At 45.3% G+C, this 21620-nt stretch overlaps 1 protein-coding gene across 3 annotated transcripts in view; it reads right to left on the bottom strand.

Moving 5' to 3' along the window:
- Positions 1–21620, bottom strand: part of LOC130274495 (1-phosphatidylinositol 4,5-bisphosphate phosphodiesterase gamma-1-like) — a 166953-nt gene that overhangs the window by 72896 nt on the left and 72437 nt on the right. For 2 of the 3 annotated variants that reach the window (XM_056522901.1, XM_056522900.1), the window contains exon 5: positions 10633–10717. In XM_056522901.1, coding sequence (XP_056378876.1) covers positions 10633–10717 — 85 coding nt within the window. Of the gene's footprint in view, positions 1–1873; positions 1973–10632; positions 10718–21620 lie in introns of those variants that run through there. The other variant, XM_056522902.1, reaches the window with a different exon arrangement.

The following is a 21620-nucleotide window of genomic DNA, read 5'->3' as shown; positions in this document are numbered from 1 at the left end:
ATATATAGATCTCCTCTCCTCTGTATATATATATATAGATCTCCTCTCCTCTGTATATATATATATAGATCTCCTCTCCTCTGTATATATATATAGATCTCCTCTCCTCTGTATATATATATATAGATCTCCTCTCCTCTGTATATATATATATATAGATCTCCTCTCCTCTGTGTATATATATATATATATATATATATATATATATATAGATCTCCTCTCCTCTGTATATATATATATAGATCTCCTCTCCTCTGTATATATATATATAGATCTCCTCTCCTCTGTATATATATATAGATATCCTCTCCTCTGTATATATATATATTGCAGTAACACAGGTTTTGTTATACACATATTTATTCCCTTTGTGTGTATATATATAGATCTCCTCTCCTCTGTATATATATATATATATATATATATATATATATATATATAGATCTCCTCTCCTCTGTATATATATATATATATATATATAGATCTCCTCTCCTCTGTATATATATATATAGATCTCCTCTCCTCTGTATATATATATATATAGATCTCCTCTCCTCTGTATATATATATATATATATATATATATATATATAGATCTCCTCTCCTCTGTGTATATATATATATATATAGATTTCCTCTCCTCTGTATATATATATATATAGATCTCCTCTCCTCTGTATATATATATATATATATATATATTGCAGTAACACACGTTTTGTTATACACATATTTATTCCCTTTGTGTGTATATATATATATATATATATATATATATATATATAGATCTCCTCTCCTCTGTATATATATATAGATCTCCTCTCCTCTGTATATATATATAGATCTCCTCTCCTCTGTATATATATATATAGATCTCCTCTCCTCTGTATATATATATATATATATAGATCTCCTCTCCTCTGTATATATATATATAGATCTCCTCTCCTCTGTATATATATATATATAGATCTCCTCTCCTCTGTGTATATATATATATATATATATATATATATATAGATCTTCTCTCCTCTGTATATATATATATAGATCTCCTCTCCTCTGTATATATATATATAGATCTCCTCTCCTCTGTATATATATATTGCAGTAACACAGGTTTTGCTATACATGTTTATTCCCTTTGTGTATATATATATATAGATCTCCTCTCCTCTGTATATATATATATATATATATATATATATATATATCGATCTCCTCTCCTCTGTACATATATATATTGCAGTAACACATGTTCTGCTATACACATGATTATTCCCTTTGTGTGTATATATATATATATATATAGATCTCCTCTCCTCTGTGTATATATATATATATATATATATATATATATATATAGATCTCCGCTCCTCTGTATATATATATTGCAGTAACACATGTTTTGCTATACACATGTTTATTCCCTTTGTGTGTATATATATAGATCTCCTCTCCTCTGTATATATATATATATATATATATATATATAGATCTCCTCTCCTCTGTATATATATATATATATATATATATATATATATATAGATCTCCTCTCCTCTGTATATATATATTGCAGTAACACAGGTTTTGCTATACACATGTTTATTCCCTGTGTGTGTATATATATATATATATATATATAGATCTCCTCTCCTCTGTATATATATATATTTCAGTAACACATGTTTTGCTATACACATGTTTATTCCCTTTGTGTGTATTGGAACTAAACCAAAAAAGGGAGAAAAAAAGCAAATTGGACCTAATGTCACCAAACTCCAAAAATGGGCTGGACACAATATTATTGGCCCCTTTCAAAATGGTTGAAAAATAAGATTGTTTCCAGCATGTGATGTTCCTTTATACTCACCTGGGGCAAGTAACAGGTGTGGGCAATGTAAAAATCACACCTGAAAGCAGATAAAAAGGAGAGAAGTTCACTTAGTCTTTGCATTGTGTGTCTGTGTGTGTCACACTAAGCATGGACAACAGAAAGAGGAGAAGAGAACTGTCTGAGGACTTGAGAACCAAAATTGTGGAAAAATATCAACAATCTCCAGGTTACAAGTCCATCTCCAGAGATCTAGATTTGCCTTTGTCCACAGTGCGCAACATTATCAAGAAATTTACACCCCATGGCACTGTAGATAATCTCCCTGGACGTGGACTGAAGAGAAAAACTGATGAAAGGTGTCAACGTAGGATAGTCCAGATGGTGGATAAGCAGCTCCAAACAAGTTCCAAAGATATTTAAGCTGCAGGCTCAGGGAGCATCAGTGTCAGCGCGAACTATCCGTCAACATTTAAATGAAATGAAACGCTATGGAGGAGACCCAGGAGGACCCCACTATGGAGGAGACCCAGGAGGACCCCACTATGGAGGAGACCCAGGAGGACCCCACTATGGAGAGGAGACCCAGGAGGACCCCACTATGGAGGAGACCCAGGAGGACCCCACTATGGAGGAGACCCAGGAGGACCCCACTATGGAGGAGACCCAGGAGGACCCCACTATGGAGGAGACCCAGGAGGACCCCACTATGGAGGAGACCCAGGAGGACCCCACTATGGAGGAGACCCAGGAGGACCCCACTATGGAGGAGACCCAGGAGGACCCCACTATGGAGGAGACCCAGGAGGACCCCACTATGGAGGAGACCCAGGAGGACCCCACTATGGAGGAGACCCAGGAGGACCCCACTGCTGACACAGAGACATAATAAAGTAAGACTACATTTTACCAAAATGAACTTGAGTAACCAAAATCCTTCTGGGAAAACGTCTTGTGGACAGATGAGACAAGATAGAGCTTTTTGGTAAAGCAAATCATTCTACTGTTTACCGAAAACAGAATGAGGCCTACAAAGAAAAGAGCACAGTACCTACAGTGACATATGGGGGAGGTCAGTGATGTTTTGGGTTGTTTTGCTGCCTCTGGCACTGGGGGCCTTGAATGTGTACAAGACATCATGAAATCTGAGGATTACCAATGGATTTTGGGTCGCACTGTACAGCCCAGTGTCAGAAAGCTGGGTTTATGTCCTAGATCTTGGGTCTTCCAGCAGGACAATGACCCCAAACATACGTCAAAAAGCCCCAGAAATGGATGACTACAAAGTGCTGGAGAGTTCTGAAGTGTCAGCAATGAGTCCAGATCTAAATCCCATTGATCACCTGTGGAGAGATCTTATAATTACTGTTGGGAAAAGGCGCCGTCCAATAAGAGACCGGGAGCAGTTTGTAAAGGAAGAGTGGTCCAACATTCCGGCTGAGAGGTGTAAGAAGCTTATTGATGCTTATAGGAAGAGTGGTCCAACATTCCGGCTGAGAGGTGTAAGGAGCTTATTGATGGTTATAGGAAGAGTGGTCCAACATTCCGGCTGAGAGGTGTAAGAAGCTTATTGATGCTTATAGGAAGAGTGGTCCAACAATCCGGCTGAGAGGTGTAAGGAGCTTATTGATGCTTATAGGAAGACACTGATTTTAGTTGTTTATTCCAAAGGGAGTGCAACCAAATATTAAGCTAAGGGGACAATAATTATGTCCAGACCATTTTTGGAGTTTGGTGACATTATGTCCAATTTGCTTTTTTTCCTCCTTTTTTGGCTTAGTTCCAATACAAACAAAACCTGTGGAGAGGCAAAGTTGCCCAGTTGCCCATAGCAACCAATCAGATCGCTTCTTTCATTTTTCACAGGCTTTGTTAAGAATGAAAGCAGTGATCTGATTGGTTGCTATGGGCAACTGGGCAACTTTGCCTCTGCACAGGTTTTGATAAATCTCCACCAAAGGGAATAAACCTGTGTTACTGCAATCCTTTCCTGTGAGAAATACTTCATTTTATAGAGAAATTTCAGGGGGGACAACATTTACGCCTGTGACTGTATATCTTATCTATTATTGTACCGCTTTAAAAAAATCTCAATTTATTTAACAAAATTAGTATGTTTGATATTGGCCTATCTTGACCATCTATAACTTTCACATTTTTCCGTATATGGGCGATATGAGGGCTAATTTTTATCGGTACCACTTTTGTTTATATTTTACTTTTTAATCATTTTTTCTTTATAATTTTTTTTTTTTATAAAATGTGACAAAAAAGCAGCTATTTTGGAATATTTTACATTTTTTTTTTACATTTACTCTGTTCCCCAAACGGGATAATTAACATTATATTTTGATAGTTCGGACATTTACACACGCGGCCATACCAAATGTTTATTCATTTATATATTTTTTTTACGCTTTTTGGGGGTTAAATGGGAAAAAGGGACAATTTACAATTTTATTGGGGGAGGGGATTTTTCAAATTTTTTTACTTTTTTCTTAAATTTTTTTTTACTTTTTTTTTATTTTTTACGCTTTTTGTGTCCCCATAGGGGACTATTTATTGCAATCAGGAAATGTAAAATATGTGTAGCTCACTTAGGATAAAAGAAATAATGTGCTTGAGGTTAAAGGTGTTGCCTTCACCCAAAAGGCCTAATGTAATGTGTAGAAATTATAAATATAAAATATTTATGTGAACCAGTCCTCAAAAGCACCGGGGAGAGAAAAAGGAAAAGACTAGTGGAGATGGGATCCAAGAAATGGTCTTTATTATATAAAAAGGATATATATGACCAATCGCCTAGCAGGGCCCTTGCTAAAGGCGAATGGAATATACTGGGTAAAAAATAGATATAATAAAAAATACAGAATATAGTAGGATTAAAAATGAGATAAATATGATGGGTAAGTAGCACCAAAGAAAATTCATTAATTAAATATCTGCTGCATATATCAGGAGAAAACGTTCTCAGTCCATATAATTCATATCTTCATCGCTGACAGTGTTTGCCACATTGTCTGCATTAGTGTTGCTCGCGAATATTCGCAATTCGAATATTATTCGCGAATATCGCATATTCGCGAATTCGCGAATTTCGCGAATATAGCGCTATATATTCGTAATTACGAATATTCATTTTTTTTTTGTTTTTTTCTTCACAATACATATCACAGTGATCACCCCTCTCTGCTTCCAGCTTGTGTGGTGTAAAGAAGGTTCTAATACTACTGTGTGAGACTGGCGCGCGAAAATTCGCATATGCTAATTTTCACATATGTTAATTTTCGCATACGCGAATTTTCGCATATGCGAAAATAAAACGAGAATATAACGAATATGCGAATATTCGCGAATATATGACGAATATTCGTCCATATATTCGCGAATATTCGCGAATTCGAATATGGCCTATGCCGCTCAACACTAGCCTGCATTACCTGTCCATGAATTTCCTATTGTAGCTATTGTGGCTACACTCACTACCATATACCGTTACTCCGGACACACCCAAACTAATTGGGACTTTTCATTCTGGACATTTCTTGTGGATTTTTCATTTATCCCTATGAATTATATGGACTGAGAACGTTTTCTCCTGATATATGCAGCAGATATTTAATTAATGAATTTTCTTTGGTGCTACTTACCCATCATATTTATCTCATTTTTAATCCTACTATATTCTGTATTTTTTATTATATCTATTTTTTACCCAGTATATTCCATTCGCCTTTAGCAAGGGCCCTGCTAGGCGATTGGCCATATATATCCTTTTTATATAATAAAGACCATTTCTTGGATCCCATCTCCACTAGTCTTTTCCTTCTTCTCTCCCCGGTGCTTTTGAGGACTGGTTCACATAAATATTTTATATTTATAATTTCTACATATTTATTGCAATCAGTTGATTGCTAATACTGTTCAGTGCTATGCATAGGGGATAGCACTGATCAGTGTTATCGGCGATCTTCTGCTCTGGTCTGCTCAATCTCTGACCAGAAGACCCCAGGAGACAGATGGAGGCAGGTGAGGGACCTCTGTCTGCCATTATAGATGATCCCCGCGGCATTATGGATGATCCATTTTAAGTGCCGCAGATCTGAGGGCTTAATGGCGGACAGCAGTTGGGACGCGCTGCGCATGATCGAGCACTGGTCCGGTGCTCGCGGTCGTGTTCATGATGTAAATGTACGTCGTGGTGCGTTAAGTCCCACCGCACCATGATAACATTTACGTCCGATGTTGTCAAGGGGTTAAAGATCTGAAAGCTCCAGCGGTCACAGGTGCAGGGTTGTTACAGTGTGTCAGCCAGGAGCTGATCAGGAAGAGGTTTCAGTCAATAAATGTAAATTATAGATTTTCTGTTCACTAAAAAGGAGAAAAAGAGATTTACCAGGATAAGGAACAGAAAGTCCATTAGAAAGCGCTGAATATTTCATTATACTAGGATAACGCCTCGTCTACGGAAAACAGGACAGGTGCACAGTACAACTTCTCAGTGTCATTTCTACTGTATGATATTTTCTGTATATATGACACTGCTCAGTACCACTTCTGCACAGTACAACTTCTCAGTGTCATTTCTACTGTACGATATTTACTGTATATATGACACTGCTCAGTACCACTTCTGCACAGTACAACTTCTCAGTGTCATTTCTACTGTACGATATTTACTGTATATATGACACTGCTCAGTACCACTTCTGCACAGTACCACTTCTCTTCTCCAGTGTCCTTTTTACTGTAAGATATTTACTGTATATATGGACACTGCTCAGTATCACCTCTGCACAGTACCACTTCTCTTCTCCAGTGTCCTTTTTACTGTAAGATATTTACTGTATATATGGACACTGCTCAGTACCACCTCTGCACAGTACCACTTCTCTTCTCCAGGGTCCTTTTTAATGTAAGATATTTACAGTATATATTGACACTGCTCAGTATCACCTCTGCACAGTACCACTTCTCTTCTCCAGTGTCCTTTTTACTGTACGATATTTACTGTATATATGGACACTGCTCAGTATCACCTCTGCACAGTACCACTTCTCTTCTCCAGTGTCCTTTTTACTGTAAGATATTTACTGTATATATGGACACTGCTCAGTACCACCTCTGCACAGTACCACTTCTCTTCTCCAGGGTCCTTTTTAATGTAAGATATTTACAGTATATATGGACACTGCTCAGTATCACCTCTGCACAGTACCACTTCTCTTCTCCAGTGTCCTTTTTACTGTACGATATTTACTGTATATATGGACACTGCTCAGTATCACCTCTGCACAGTACCACTTCTCTTCTCCAGGGTCCTTTTTACTGTACGATATTTACTGTATATATGGACACTGCTTAGTATCACCTCTGCACAGTACCACTTCTCTTCTCCAGGGTCCTTTTTACTTTAAGATATTTACTGTATATATGGACACTGCTCAGTATCACCTCTGCACAGTACCACTTCTCTTCTCCAGTGTCCTTTTTACTGTAAGATATTTACAGTATATATTGACACTGCTCAGTATCACCTCTGCACAGTACCACTTCTCTTCTCCAGGGTCCTTTTTACTGTACGATATTTACTGTATATATGACACTGCTCAGTACCACCTCTGCACAGTACCACTTCTCTTCTCCAGGGTCCTTTTTACTGTACGATATTTACTGTATATATGGACACTGCTCAGTATCACCTCTGCACAGTACCACTTCTCCTCTCCAGTGTCCTTTTTACTGTAAGATATTTACTATATATATGGACACTGCTCAGTATCATCTCTGCACAGTACCACTTCTCTTCTCCAGGGTCCTTTTTACTGTAAGATATTTACTGTATATATGGACACTGCTCAGTACCACTTCTGCACAGTACCACTTCTCTTCTCCAGGGTCCTTTTTACTGTAAGATATTTACTGTATATATGGACACTGCTCAGTATCACCTCTGCACAGTACCACTTCTCTTCTCCAGGGTCCTTTTTACTGTAAGATATTTACTGTATATATGGACACTGCTCAGTATCACCTCTGCACAGTACCACTTCTCTTCTCCAGTGTCCTTTTTACTGTAAGATATTTACTGTATATATGGACACTGCTCAGTATCACCTCTGCACAGTACCACTTCTCTTCTCCAGGGTCCTTTTTACTGTAAGATATTTACTGTATATATGGACACTGCTCAGTATCACCTCTGCACAGTACCACTTCTCTTCTCCAGTGTCCTTTTTACTGTAAAATATTTACTGTATATATGGACACTGCTCAGTATCACCTCTGCACAGTACCACTTCTCTTCTCCAGGGTCCTTTTTACTGTAAGATATTTACTATATATATGGACACTGCTCAGTACCACTTCTGCACAGTACCACTTCTCTTCTCCAGGGTCCTTTATACTGTAAGATATTTACTGTATATATTGACACTGCTCATTACCACCTCTGCACAGTACCACTTCTCTTCTCCAGGGTCCTTTTTACTGTACGATATTTACTGTATATATGACACTGCTCATTACCACCTCTGCACAGTACCACTTCTCTTCTCCAGGGTCCTTTTTACTGTAAGATATTTACTGTATATATGGACACTGCTCAGTATCACCTCTGCACAGTACCACTTCTCTTCTCCAGGGTCCTTTTTACTGTAAGATATTTACTGTATATATGGACACTGCTCAGTATCACCTCTGCTCAGTACCACTTCTCTTCTCTAGTGTCCTTTTTACTGTACGATATTTACTGTATATATGACACTGCTCATTACCACCTCTGCACAGTACCACTTCTCTTCTCCAGGGTCCTTTTTACTGTAAGATATTTACTGTATATATGGACACTGCTCAGTATCACTTCTGCACAGTATCACTTCTCTTCTCCAGGGTCCTTTTTACTGTACAATATTTACTGTATATATGGACACTGCTCAGTACCACCTCTGCACAGTACCACTTCTCTTCTCCAGGGTCCTTTTTACTGTTAGATATTTACTGTATATATGGACACTGCTCAGTATCACCTCTGCACAGTACCACTTCTCTTCTCCAGGGTCCTTTTTACTGTAAGATAGTTACTGTATATATGGACACTGCTCAGTATCACCTCTGCACAGTACCACTTCTCTTCTCCAGGGTCCTTTTTACTGTAAGATAGTTACTGTATATATGGACACTGCTCAGTATCACCTCTGCACAGTACCACTTCTCTCCTCCAGGGTCCTTTATACTGTAAGATATTTACTGTATATATTGACACTGCTCATTACCACCTCTGCACAGTACCACTTCTCTTCTCCAGGGTCCTTTTTACTGTACGATATTTACTGTATATATGGACACTGCTCAGTATCACCTCTGCACAGTACCACTTCTCTTCTCCAGGGTCCTTTATACTGTAAGATATTTACTGTATATATGGACACTGCTCAGTATCACCTCTGCACAGTACCACTTCTCTTCTCCAGGGTCCTTTTTACTGTACGATATTTACTGTATATATGGACACTGCTCAGTATCACCTCTGCACAGTACCACTTCTCTTCTCCAGTGTCCTTTTTACTGTACGATATTTACTGTATATATGGACACTGCTCAGTATCACCTCTGCACAGTACCACTTCTCTTCTCCGGGGTCCTTTTTACTGTACGATATTTACTGTATATATGGACACTGCTCAGTATCACCTCTGCACAGTACCACTTCTCTTCTCCAGTGTCCTTTTTACTGTACGATATTTACTGTATATATGGACACTGCTCAGTATCACCTCTGCACAGTACCACTTCTCTTCTCCAGTGTCCTTTTTACTGTACGATATTTACTGTATATATGACACTGCTCAGTATCACCTCTGCACAGTACCACTTCTCTTCTCCAGTGTCCTTTTTACTGTACGATATTTACTGTATATATGACACTGCTCAGTATCACCTCTGCACAGTACCACTTCTCTTCTCCAGGGTCCTTTTTACTGTAAGATATTTACTGTATATATGGACACTGCTCAGTATCACCTCTGCACAGTACCACTTCTCTTCTCCAGGGTCCTTTTTACTGTACGATATTTACTGTATATATGGACACTGCTCAGTATCACCTCTGCACAGTACCACTTCTCTTCTCCAGGGTCCTTTTTACTGTACGATATTTACTGTATATATGGACACTGCTCAGTATCACCTCTGCACAGTACCACTTCTCTTCTCCAGGGTCCTTTTTACTGTACGATATTTACTGTATATATGGACACTGCTCAGTATCACCTCTGCACAGTACCACTTCTCTTCTCTAGTGTCCTTTTTACTGTACGATATTTACTGTATATATGGACACTGCTCAGTATCACCTCTGCACAGTACCACTTCTCTTCTCCAGGGTCCTTTTTACTGTACGATATTTACTGTATATATGGACACTGCTCAGTATCACCTCTGCACAGTACCACTTCTCTTCTCTAGTGTCCTTTTTACTGTACGATATTTACTGTATATATGGACACTGCTCAGTATCACCTCTGCACAGTACCACTTCTCTTCTCCAGGGTCCCTTTTACTGTACGATATTTACTGTATATATGGACACTGCTCAGTATCACCTCTGCACAGTACCACTTCTCTTCTCCAGTGTCCTTTTTACTGTATATATGGACACTGCTCAGTATCACCTCTGCACAGTACCACTTCTCTTCTCCAGTGTCCTTTTTACTGTATATATGGACACTGCTCAGTATCACCTCTGCACAGTACCACTTCTCTTCTCCAGGGTCCTTTTTTCCATGATACGGACTCACCTGCAGTTTGTCGCGCAGGAACCTCATGTTGGGCACTCGGTAGTTGACCTGGGGGAGCAGCGCCTTCACATCCTTCAGGGTGACACTACAATGAAAAGACAGCGTATTATCTCGCCCGTCCATGTGCCGGGTCACCGCGGTGTCTGTACAATCAGGTCGGGGACACAATCTGGACATATTCGGCTGCATTCACACCTCGTTTTCACTGTACGGGTGCCGGTTGCGGCTGGGGGAGGGGAAAACCGGGCGCTCCCGTACCCCAGCCGGACCAGCGCTGAACTCCATGTACTTTAATCCAATGGTGACGCCGGTCGACTCATTTTTGACCCGTATCCGTACTATACAGTCAGAAAACCGGATACGGGTAAAAAATGAGCCGACCGGAGTAAAACGGAGACTCCGGTCGGCTCATTAAAGTCAACGGATTTCATCGCCGGTCCAGGAGTACGGGAGAGCCCGGTTTTCCCCTCCCCCAGCCGGATCTGGCACCCGGCAGTGAAAACCTTAGAGGGGATGGTCTCTATTCTTCACTGCACCCTCAGGAAGAGAAATAAGAAGCCCCCCACTGCCATATACATGCACGCTCAGACAACAGTTATTCCTCCTGACCCCTCCATATACATGCACGCTCAGACAACAGTTATTCCTCCTGACCCCTCCATATACATGCACGCTCAGACAACAGTTATTCCTCCTGACCCCTCCATATACATGCACGCTCAGACAACAGTTATTCCTCCTGACCCCTCCATATACATGCACGCTCAGACAACAGTTATTCCTCCTGACCCCTCCATATACATGCACGCTCAGACAACAGTTATTCCTCCTGACCCCTCCATATACATGCACGCTCAGACAACAGTTATTCCTCCTGACCCCTCCATATACATGCACGCTCAGACAACAGTTATTCCTCCTGACCCCTCCATATACATGCACGCTCAGACAACAGTTATTCCTCCTAACCCCTCCATATACATGCACGCTCAGACAACAGTTATTCCTCCTGACCCCTCCATATACATGCACGCTCAGACAACAGCTATTCCTCCTGACCCCTCCATATACATGCACGCTCAGACAACAGTTATTCCTCCTGACCCCTCCATATACATGCACGCTCAGACAACAGTTATTCCTCCTGACCCCTCCATATACATGCACGCTCAGACAACAGTTATTCCTCCTAACCCCTCCATATACATGCACGCTCAGACAACAGTTATTCCTCCTAACCCCTCCATATACATGCATGCTCAGACAACAGTTATTCCTCCTGACCCCTCCATATACATGCACGCTCAGACAACAGCTATTCCTCCTGACCCCTCCATATACATGCACGCTCAGACAACAGCTATTCCTCCTGACCCCTCCATATACATGCACGCTCAGACAACAGCTATTCCTCCTGACCCCTCCATATACATGCACGCTCAGACAACAGCTATTCCTCCTGACCCCTCCATATACATGCACGCTCAGACAACAGTTATTCCTCCTGACCCCTCCATATACATACACGCTCAGACAACAGTTATTCCTCCTAACCCCTCCATATACATGCACGCTCAGACAACAGTTATTCCTCCTGACCCCTCCATATACATGCACGCTCAGACAACAGTTATTCCTCCTGACCCCTCCATATACATGCACGCTCAGACAACAGCTATTCCTCCTGACCCCTCCATATACATGCACACTCAGACAACAGCTATTCCTCCTGACCCCTCCATATACATGCACGCTCAGACAACAGCTATTCCTCCTGACCCCTCCATATACATGCACGCTCAGACAACAGTTATTCCTCCTGACCCCTCCATATACATGCACGCTCAGACAACAGTTATTCCTCCTGACCCCTCCATATACATGCACGCTCAGACAACAGCTATTCCTCCTGACCCCTCCATATACATGCACGCTCAGACAACAGCTATTCCTCCTGACCCCTCAATATACATGCACGCTCAGACAACAGCTATTCCTTCTGACCCCTCCACATACACGCACGCTCAGACAACAGCTATTCCTCCTGACCCCTCCATATACATGCACGCTCAGACAACAGCTATTCCTCCTGACCCCTCCATATACATGCACGCTCAGACAACAGCTATTCCTCCTGACCGCTCCATATATATGCACGCTCAGACAACAGCTATTCCTCCTGACCCCTCCATATATATGCACGCTCAGACAACAGCTATTCCTCCTGACCCCTCAATATACATGCACGCTCAGACAACAGCTATTCCTCCTGACCCCTCCATATACATGCACGCTCAGACAACAGCTATTCCTCCTGACCCCTCAATATACATGCACACTCAGACAACAGCTATTCCTCCTGACCCCTCCATATATATGCACGCTCAGACAACAGCTATTCCTCCTGACCCCTCCATATACATGCACGCTCAGACAACAGTTATTCCTCCTGACCCCTCCATATACATGCACACTCAGACAACAGCTATTCCTCCTGACCCCTCCATATATATGCACGCTCAGACAACAGCTATTCCTCCTGACCCCTCCATATACATGCACGCTCAGACAACAGCTATTCCTCCTGACCGCTCCATATATATGCACGCTCAGACAACAGCTATTCCTCCTGACCGCTCCATATATATGCACACTCAGACAACAGCTATTCCTCCTGACCGCTCCATATATATGCACGCTCAGACAACAGCTATTCCTCCTGACCCCTCCATATACATGCACGCTCAGACAACAGCTATTCCTCCTGACCGCTCCATATATATGCACACTCAGACAACAGCTATTTCTCCTGACCGCTCCATATATATGCACACTCAGACAACAGCTATTCCTCCTGACCCCTCCATATACATGCACGCTCAGACAACAGCTATTCCTCCTGACCCCTCCATATACATGCACGCTCAGACAACAGCTATTCCTCCTGACCGCTCCATATATATGCACGCTCAGACAACAGTTATTCCTCCTGACCCCTCCATATTGTTACGCCGAGCGCTCCGGGTCCCCGCTCCTCCCCGGAGCGCTCGCTTCACTCCCTCCGCTGCAGCGCTCCGGTCACGTCCTCTGACCCGGGGCGCTGCGATCCTGCTGCCAGCCGGGATGCGATTCGCGATGCGGGTAGCGCCCGCTCGCGATGCGCACCCCGGCTCCCCTACCTGACTCGCTCCCCGTCTGTTCTGTCCCGGCGCGCGTGGCCCCGCTCCCTAGGGCGCGCGCGCGCCGGGTCTCTGCGATTTAAAGGGCCACTGCGCCGCTGATTGGCGCAGTGGTTCCAATTAGGGTTTTCACCTGTGCACTTCCCTATATTACCTCACTTCCCTTGCACTCCCTTGCCGGATCTTGTTGCCTTAGTGCCAGTGAAAGCGTTCCTTGTGTGTTTATACCCTGTGTACCAGAACTACTGCTATCTCCCCTGACTACGAACCTTGCCGCCTGCCCCCGACCTTCTGCTACGTCCGACTTTGCTTCTGCCTACTCCCTTGTACCTCGCCTATCTTCAGCAGCCAGAGAGGTGCCGTTGCTAGTGGATACGACCTGGTCACTACCGCCGCAGCAAGACCATCCCGCTTTGCGGCGGGCTCTGGTGAAAACCAGTAGTGTCTTAGAACCGGTCCACTAGCACGGTCCTCGCCATCCCTCTCTGGCACAGAGGATCCACCTCCTGCCAGCCGGCATCGTGACAGTAGATCCGGCCATGGATCCCGCTGAGGTTCCCCAGCAGTCCATCTCTGATCTCACCACGGTGGTCGCCCAGCAATCCCGACAGATCGCCCATCTATCCCACCGGCTGTCGGAAATGTCCACCATTGTGCACCAACTTCAGTCGCAACTGCAGCAGCAATCATCTCCTCCGCCAGCTCCTGCACCCCTTCCGCAGCGAGTGGCCGCTCCTAGCCTCCGCCTGTCCTTGCCGGACAAATTTAATGGGGACTCTAAGTTTTGCCGTGGCTTTCTTTCGCAATGTTCCTTGCACTTGGAGATGATGTCGGTTCAGTTTCCTACTGAAAGGTCTAAGGTGGCTTTCGTAGTCAGCCTTCTGTCTGGAAAGGCCCTGTCATGGGCCACACCGCTCTGGGACCGCGATGACCCTGTCACTGCCTCTGTACACTCCTTCTTCTCGGAAATTCGAAGCGTCTTTGAGGAACCTGCCCGAGCCTCTTCTGCTGAGACTGCCCTGCTGAACCTGGTCCAGGGTAATTCCTCCGTTGGCGAGTACGCCATACAATTCCGTACTCTTGCTTCTGAACTATCCTGGAATAATGAGGCTCTCTGCGCGACCTTTAAAAAAGGCCTATCCAGCAACATTAAAGATGTTCTGGCCGCACGAGAGACTCCTGCTAACCTGCATGAACTCATCCTCAACCGTTTTTCTCCCAAATCTGTTCCTCCCACTCCTGTTTCCGGCTCCTCGGACGTCTTCTCGGTCAAGGAAATTTTGGCTGCCAAAAAGGTCAGAGGGAAAAATTTTTTTTTAGTGGACTGGGAGGGTTGTGGTCCTGAAGAGAGATCCTGGGAACCTGAGGACAACATCCTTGACAAAAGTCTGCTCCTCAGGTTCTCAGGCTCCAAGAAGAGGGGGAGACCCAAGGGGGGGGGTACTGTTACGCCGAGCGCTCCGGGTCCCCGCTCCTCCCCGGAGCGCTCGCTTCACTCCCTCCGCTGCAGCGCTCCGGTCACGTCCTCTGACCCGGGGCGCTGCGATCCTGCTGCCAGCCGGGATGCGATTCGCGATGCGGGTAGCGCCCGCTCGCGATGCGCACCCCGGCTCCCCTACCTGACTCGCTCCCCGTCTGTTCTGTCCCGGCGCGCGCGGCCCCGCTCCCTAGGGCGCGCGCGCGCCGGGTCTCTGCGATTTAAAGGGCCACTGCGCCGCTGATTGGCGCAGTGGTTCCAATTAGGGTTTTCACCTGTGCACTTCCCTATATTACCTCACTTCCCTTGCACTCCCTTGCCGGATCTTGTTGCCTTAGTGCCAGTGAAAGCGTTCTTTGTGTGTTTATACCCTGTGTACCAGAACTACTGCTATCTCCCCTGACTACGAACCTTGCCGCCTGCCCCCGACCTTCTGCTACGTCCGACTTTGCTTCTGCCTACTCCCTTGTACCTCGCCTATCTTCAGCAGCCAGAGAGGTGCCGTTGCTAGTGGATACGACCTGGTCACTACCGCCGCAGCAAGACCATCCCGCTTTGCGGCGGGCTCTGGTGAAAACCAGTAGTGTCTTAGAACCGGTCCACTAGCACGGTCCTCGCCATCCCTCTCTGGCACAGAGGATCCACCTCCTGCCAGCCGGCATCGTGACACATATCCATGCACGCTCAGACAACAGTTATTCCTCCTGACCGCTCCATATATATGCACGCTCAGACAACAGCTATTCCTCCTGACCCCTCCATATACATGCACGCTCAGACAACAGCTATTCCTCCTGACCCCTCCATATACATGCACGCTCAGACAACAGCTATTCCTCCTGACCCCTCCATATACATGCACGCTCAGACAACAGCTATTCCTCCTGACCCCTCCATATATATGCACACTCAGAAAACAGCTATTCCTCCTGACCGCTCCATATATATGCACACTCAGACAACAGCTATTCCTCCTGACCCATCCATATATATGCACACTCAAACAACAGTTATTCCTCCTGACCCCTCCATATACATGCACACTCAGACAACAGCTATTCCTCCTGACCCCTCCATATATATGCACGCTCAGACAACAGCTATTCCTCCTGACCCCTCCATATACATGCACGCTCAGACAACAGCTATTCCTCCTGACCCCTCCATATACATGCACGCTCAGACAACAGCTATTCCTCCTGACCCCTCCATATACATGCACGCTCAGACAACAGCTATTCCTCCTGACCCCTCCATATATATGCACACTCAGACAACAGCTATTCCTCCTGACCGCTCCATATATATGCACACTCAGACAACAGCTATTCCTCCTGACCCCTCCATATATATGCACGCTCAGACAACAGCTATTCCTCCTGACCCCTCCATATACATGCACGCTCAGACAACAGCTATTCCTCCTGACCCCTCCATATATATGCACACTCAGACAACAGCTATTCCTCCTGACCGCTCCATATATATGCACGCATGGGGGAGGGAGACACATCTGGGGGAGGGGGCACATATTGGGTGCAGGTTTTCCAACACAACCTCATTTTCCTCCTGTACCGTAATCTCTGATAGTTGGGGGGGCTCATCATGTGTACAGGGGCCGCACCATAGACTGAGCTTCAATCAGCGTCTCATGTGCGGCCTCCATTTCCTGCTTCGGAGTTCTCCCTTTCCTGGAAGAATCTTATCACTTCCTGTCAGTCTTCCTGTTTATGTCCTGTCCGTCCAAGTCTGGATGATGAGGTGTCGCCCTGAGCCTCCACCTGAATGGCGCCGTGCGGTGACATGACACAGCAGAGCCAAACTGTGTATATAAACACTGCACAGTACTACTTCTTCTGTATACTGTGTGTAATCCTCAGTATATGCTTTTATTCTGTGTGTATATATATATATATATATATATATATATATACACACTGCACAGTACTACTTCTTCTGTATACTGTGTGTAAGCCTCAGTATATGCTTTTATTCTGTGTGTGTATATATATATATATATATACACACACTGCACAGTACTACTTCTTCTGTATTCTGTGTGTAATCCTCAGTATCTGCTCTTATTCTGTGTGTGTATATATATATATATATATATATATACACTGCACAGTACCACTTCTTCTGTATACTGTGTGTAAGCCTCAGTATCTGCTCTTATTCTGTGTGTGTGTATATATATATATATATATATATATACACTGCACAGTACCACTTCTTCTGTATACTGTGTGTAAGCCTCAGTATCTGCTCTTATTCTGTGTGTGTGTATATATATATATACACTGCACAGTACCACTTCTCCTGACCTGTATACTCCCTTCTGCCTGGAGGGGAGTAGGTTTCTTGGGATGCAGGAGGAGAGCGAGTCCCAGGCCTCTGGTTCCCGGAGTAGGCCGGCAGGGACAGAGGGCGCACAGCGACCGGCCTGTTCAGAGGGGGTAAGGAGACCTGGTGGGGAAGCAGCAATGTTTTTCCCCCCATCTAGATCCAAGCCTAAGCTGAGAGGTTTTGGTGGAAAATTTGAGTGTGAAGGATTGGGGTGTGCGGAGGCCCCAGGAGTCTGTCAGCGACTTTTCCTCAAGAATTTTCCTATTTTCTGCAGAACTTTAAGATGGATGGCAAAGAACTCTATAGATTGAGGGTAGAGCTGAAAAGCGCTCGAGTGCGGGCAAACACCACGACCTGGAGCAAGCGGCAAGAGGCCAATAAGGACATTACAAAAATAAAGTCCGAAATTAACATAATTGAAAAAAAAAGGATGGACATCCAGACCAACAGCGGTCCTTTCCAGGAAAAACTAAGTAACCAGGAGAGGTTTGAGGAGATGAAGGGGTTAAGTGACCCTACGGCTGGAGCTGAAAAGGGGTGAGTTGGTGTCATTTTCCCCGGCTCCAGGTCAGGGCTCTCTGGTGGGTTCTGCAGGGGAAGAGGAGTGGGCAGAGTATGGAGATTCCTACAGGAGGGTCATGTGACACTGTTTCAGCTTGTAGTAGCGGTAAGAGTGTCGGGGCGATTTCATCTGTGAAGCCGGACATGTTTGGTGAGGTCAGCAGCGAAGCGGGAGGCTGCTTTTCTTCGGCACCGGTCCAGGGCAAGGCGGGCAGGGGTAAAGTTTTGGTCCAGGTGGCGGAGATTAGGAGCGAGGGCGGAGATAAGCGGCACCATGGGGCGCCTAGTGGCAAAGCAGGCGGTGGGGTCTGCGGCTGGGGTGTTGTCTGCTGTCGGGGTGTCGCCTGCAGGGGCTTCTTGAGGGGGAACCTCATCTGCAGTTGGGGCAGGCGGCACCTCGGCAGGGATAATAAAACCAGCCAGGGCTGGACTGGCGATGGTGGCTGCTAAAGCTTTTGAAAATATAAAGGGGACTGTCCTAAAACCCATGGGGCAGGAGGTTCTCTGGACAATATTATAAAAACTGTGCCTACATCTGGACGGCCTCCTGCCCCAAAGGACTTTCCTGTGGCCGGTGAAGCAGAGGGGGTTCCTGACCATTCAGAGTCTGTTATTGCAGCAGAACAAGACTGGTCAGGATCACCCGAGGACGCTGAGGTCACATCTGTAAATATTGGGGTTCTGTTTGTGGGGTCTGGTCTAGGACTGAATGGAGGTGTGAATGGGGGAGAGGGAGTGAGGGAGGATGGGAAGGATGATGAGAGGATGGGTGGAGGGGATGTGAGTGTGAGAGGGGGGGAGAGTATGGATTCTGTGGGGAGTGAAAGGGATGCTGGAGTGGTCGGTCCATCAGAGGTGCCCAATAGTAGTTATGCCAGTGTTGCTGCCGGGTCACGTAGGTCACATGAGAATCCTGCACCCTCTGGTCCTGGGAATAGTGACCTTCAGAGACGCTTTCTAGAGGCCTTGCGGAGGGGGGATAAATCTATCACTGTAGAGGGTAGAGAGGTGGAACTGCCCTTTTGGATAGAGAGGCACGGCCTCGGGGCCTTCCGAGAGCAAAGGAGAGGAGAGGAGTCATGGTCACTCCCCTCAGCCGGGTCTGGGGTCACCAGGAGGAATGTGGTCCATCTTAGGTGGAGGGGCAATGATACTTGTCCAAAGAGGACAAAGGTGGTAGAGTTCCTCCTCAAGATGGATTTCAGGGCAAGTGACATCTTTGCCCTGATACATCCTCATGGTACCCCATTTTTCAATGTCAGTTTTGTCCGGGCAGAAGGGCTCGAGCTCTTTTGGTCTCGGTACGAGCTGGCAAAGATGGAAGATTTTGCTGTCCAGGCAATTTCTCGCTAGAATAACATCAAGAAAGTGACGGTATTAATGTGTAACGAATCTCTTTCTTGCATAGACATCATGACCTGGATTGGGCGTTATGGAGAGGTGGTCAGCATTCCCCAGAAGAACAGGGATGAATTCAGTATCTGGTCAGGGGCCTGGACCTTCATGGTCAAGTTGAAGGTTTCAGGTAATTCTGCCACCCACATTCCCGCCTTGACTTTTCTGGGGAGGGACAGGATCCTGGTTTTCTACCAGGGACAGCCAAAGGTCTTCCATAGGTGCGATGACCCGACACACTTCAGCCCCCAATGTAGGGTCCAGAAGTGCGCGTTGTGTGGAGGGATAGGACATCTCGCTGCAACCTATGGGGACATTCGTTGTCACCTGTGTGGTGACCTCGGTCACCCTTTAAGCCGCTGTCCAGTCTCTTTTGCCAATGCGGTCGAATCTCCAGCTGGGGTTAGCCGAGATGCTGACTCCACTGGGGAGGGTACCAGCAGAGGCGGGGAGACTACTGGTCCAAGGAAGAAAAGAATGACACCTTCTAGGCTGAGGCGTTTGGAGGCACGCCAAAGGGAAAGGGAAGGGACTCCTCAGGTGGCAGCTGAGGTAGCTTTACCTGACCCTGAGATGGTGGATTCTGCTGAGGATCTGAGGGATGGTGAGCTGGAGGAGGAGGCCAGGAGACTGGATAGAGAGGAGGAGGAGGAGAAAAGGGCCATCACTGCTACCTCCTCTCCAGGGTAGAGTATGGATGAGCAGAGCAAAGAGGGGCTAAAGAATAAGAGGAAATCGGGTGCCAGAAAAAAGAGGGTGAAGAAGAGGAAGGAGAAGGTTTCCCCTTCTTTGGAGTGGGATCATTCAGTCCCCCTCACCCTTGTCCAGGTACCAGTGGAAGGATCTACCGGCTCCCCTCTGGTAGATAGACCTAACCGGTACCAAGTCCTCAGGGATGACATCTCTTTCTCAGATGAGGAGGCTCGGGACGAGGAAAATAGGGATATGTCTGTCTGTTTAATAAGGGGGAATTTGGGGAAATCTGATGATGACGCTCAGGGTAAGGGAGGAGGGTAGAAGAGGGCTGTCTAGCTTGATCACACATGATGGCGGCACCCTCCCGTTGATGCTGGTGAGTATTAATGTCGCCAGCATAAAGTCAGATGTGGCAAGCTTTGCGGCCAGTGATTTTCTCGGCCGAATTGAGGCCGACATTTTTGCAGGAGACAAGGTTAACGGATCTAACCGCTATCCATAAGGCGAAGCATGAGTGGCGCCATGGGCCCTCTCACTGGTCTCTTGCGGCCGAGCGGTATAGCGGGGTGGCGGTTCTTTTTAAGACCGCTCAGGCAGAATGCAGATGTGTAATTGAGCTAGAAATGGGGAGATGTCTGGTATTAGACGTCCTCATGAAGGGACAAGAATTACGTCTTATAAACATCTATGGTCCACAGACTAGGTGGGACTGGAAAAGTCTCTTTATGAGGATTAAGCCCCTACTTTTTACTATCCGGCAGGTCATCTTTGGAGAAGACTTTAATACTGTCACAAGGTCTCGTGATAGGGGAGGCTCCAGAGATCGGCTAGATTACGATAGCGTCGCCTTGAATGGAATAGCTAGTGAGTCTCGCCTGGTGGATGTCCACATCCGGCACGCCCCAGGTCATAGCGGGTTCACTTACTTTACAGGTAGAGAGATTAGGTCTAGGATAGATAGCTTTTTTTTGAAGGAGGATTCTGTCTCTTCACCTTTACAGGATGTGGAGGTAGAGTTCTCCGACCACTGTTTGATTGTTTTCTTTGAATGTTTCAGAGACCCCCAGGATGGGAAGGGGATTGTGGAAGCTGAATTTGTCTCTCCCGGAAGTCAAGGAGATAAGACGGTCCTTTGAGGAGTTTCTGCAGAGCCAGGTACCATTACTGGACTTATACAGCACTAAGTCAGAGTGGTGGGAGATGTTCAAAAAACGGGCTGTGAGATTCTTCCACAAGACTGCAAACCTTAGGAGTCTGAATAGGGATCGGATCTCTCAGGAACTAAGAAGGAAACTCGAGGTTCTGGTCTCGACTGGAGGTGACCGAGAGGA

This window comes from Hyla sarda, chromosome 5, assembly GCF_029499605.1.
Source record: "Hyla sarda isolate aHylSar1 chromosome 5, aHylSar1.hap1, whole genome shotgun sequence".
Classification (NCBI taxonomy): Eukaryota; Metazoa; Chordata; class Amphibia; order Anura; family Hylidae; genus Hyla; species Hyla sarda.
This window is presented reverse-complemented; position numbering and strand designations above follow the sequence as displayed.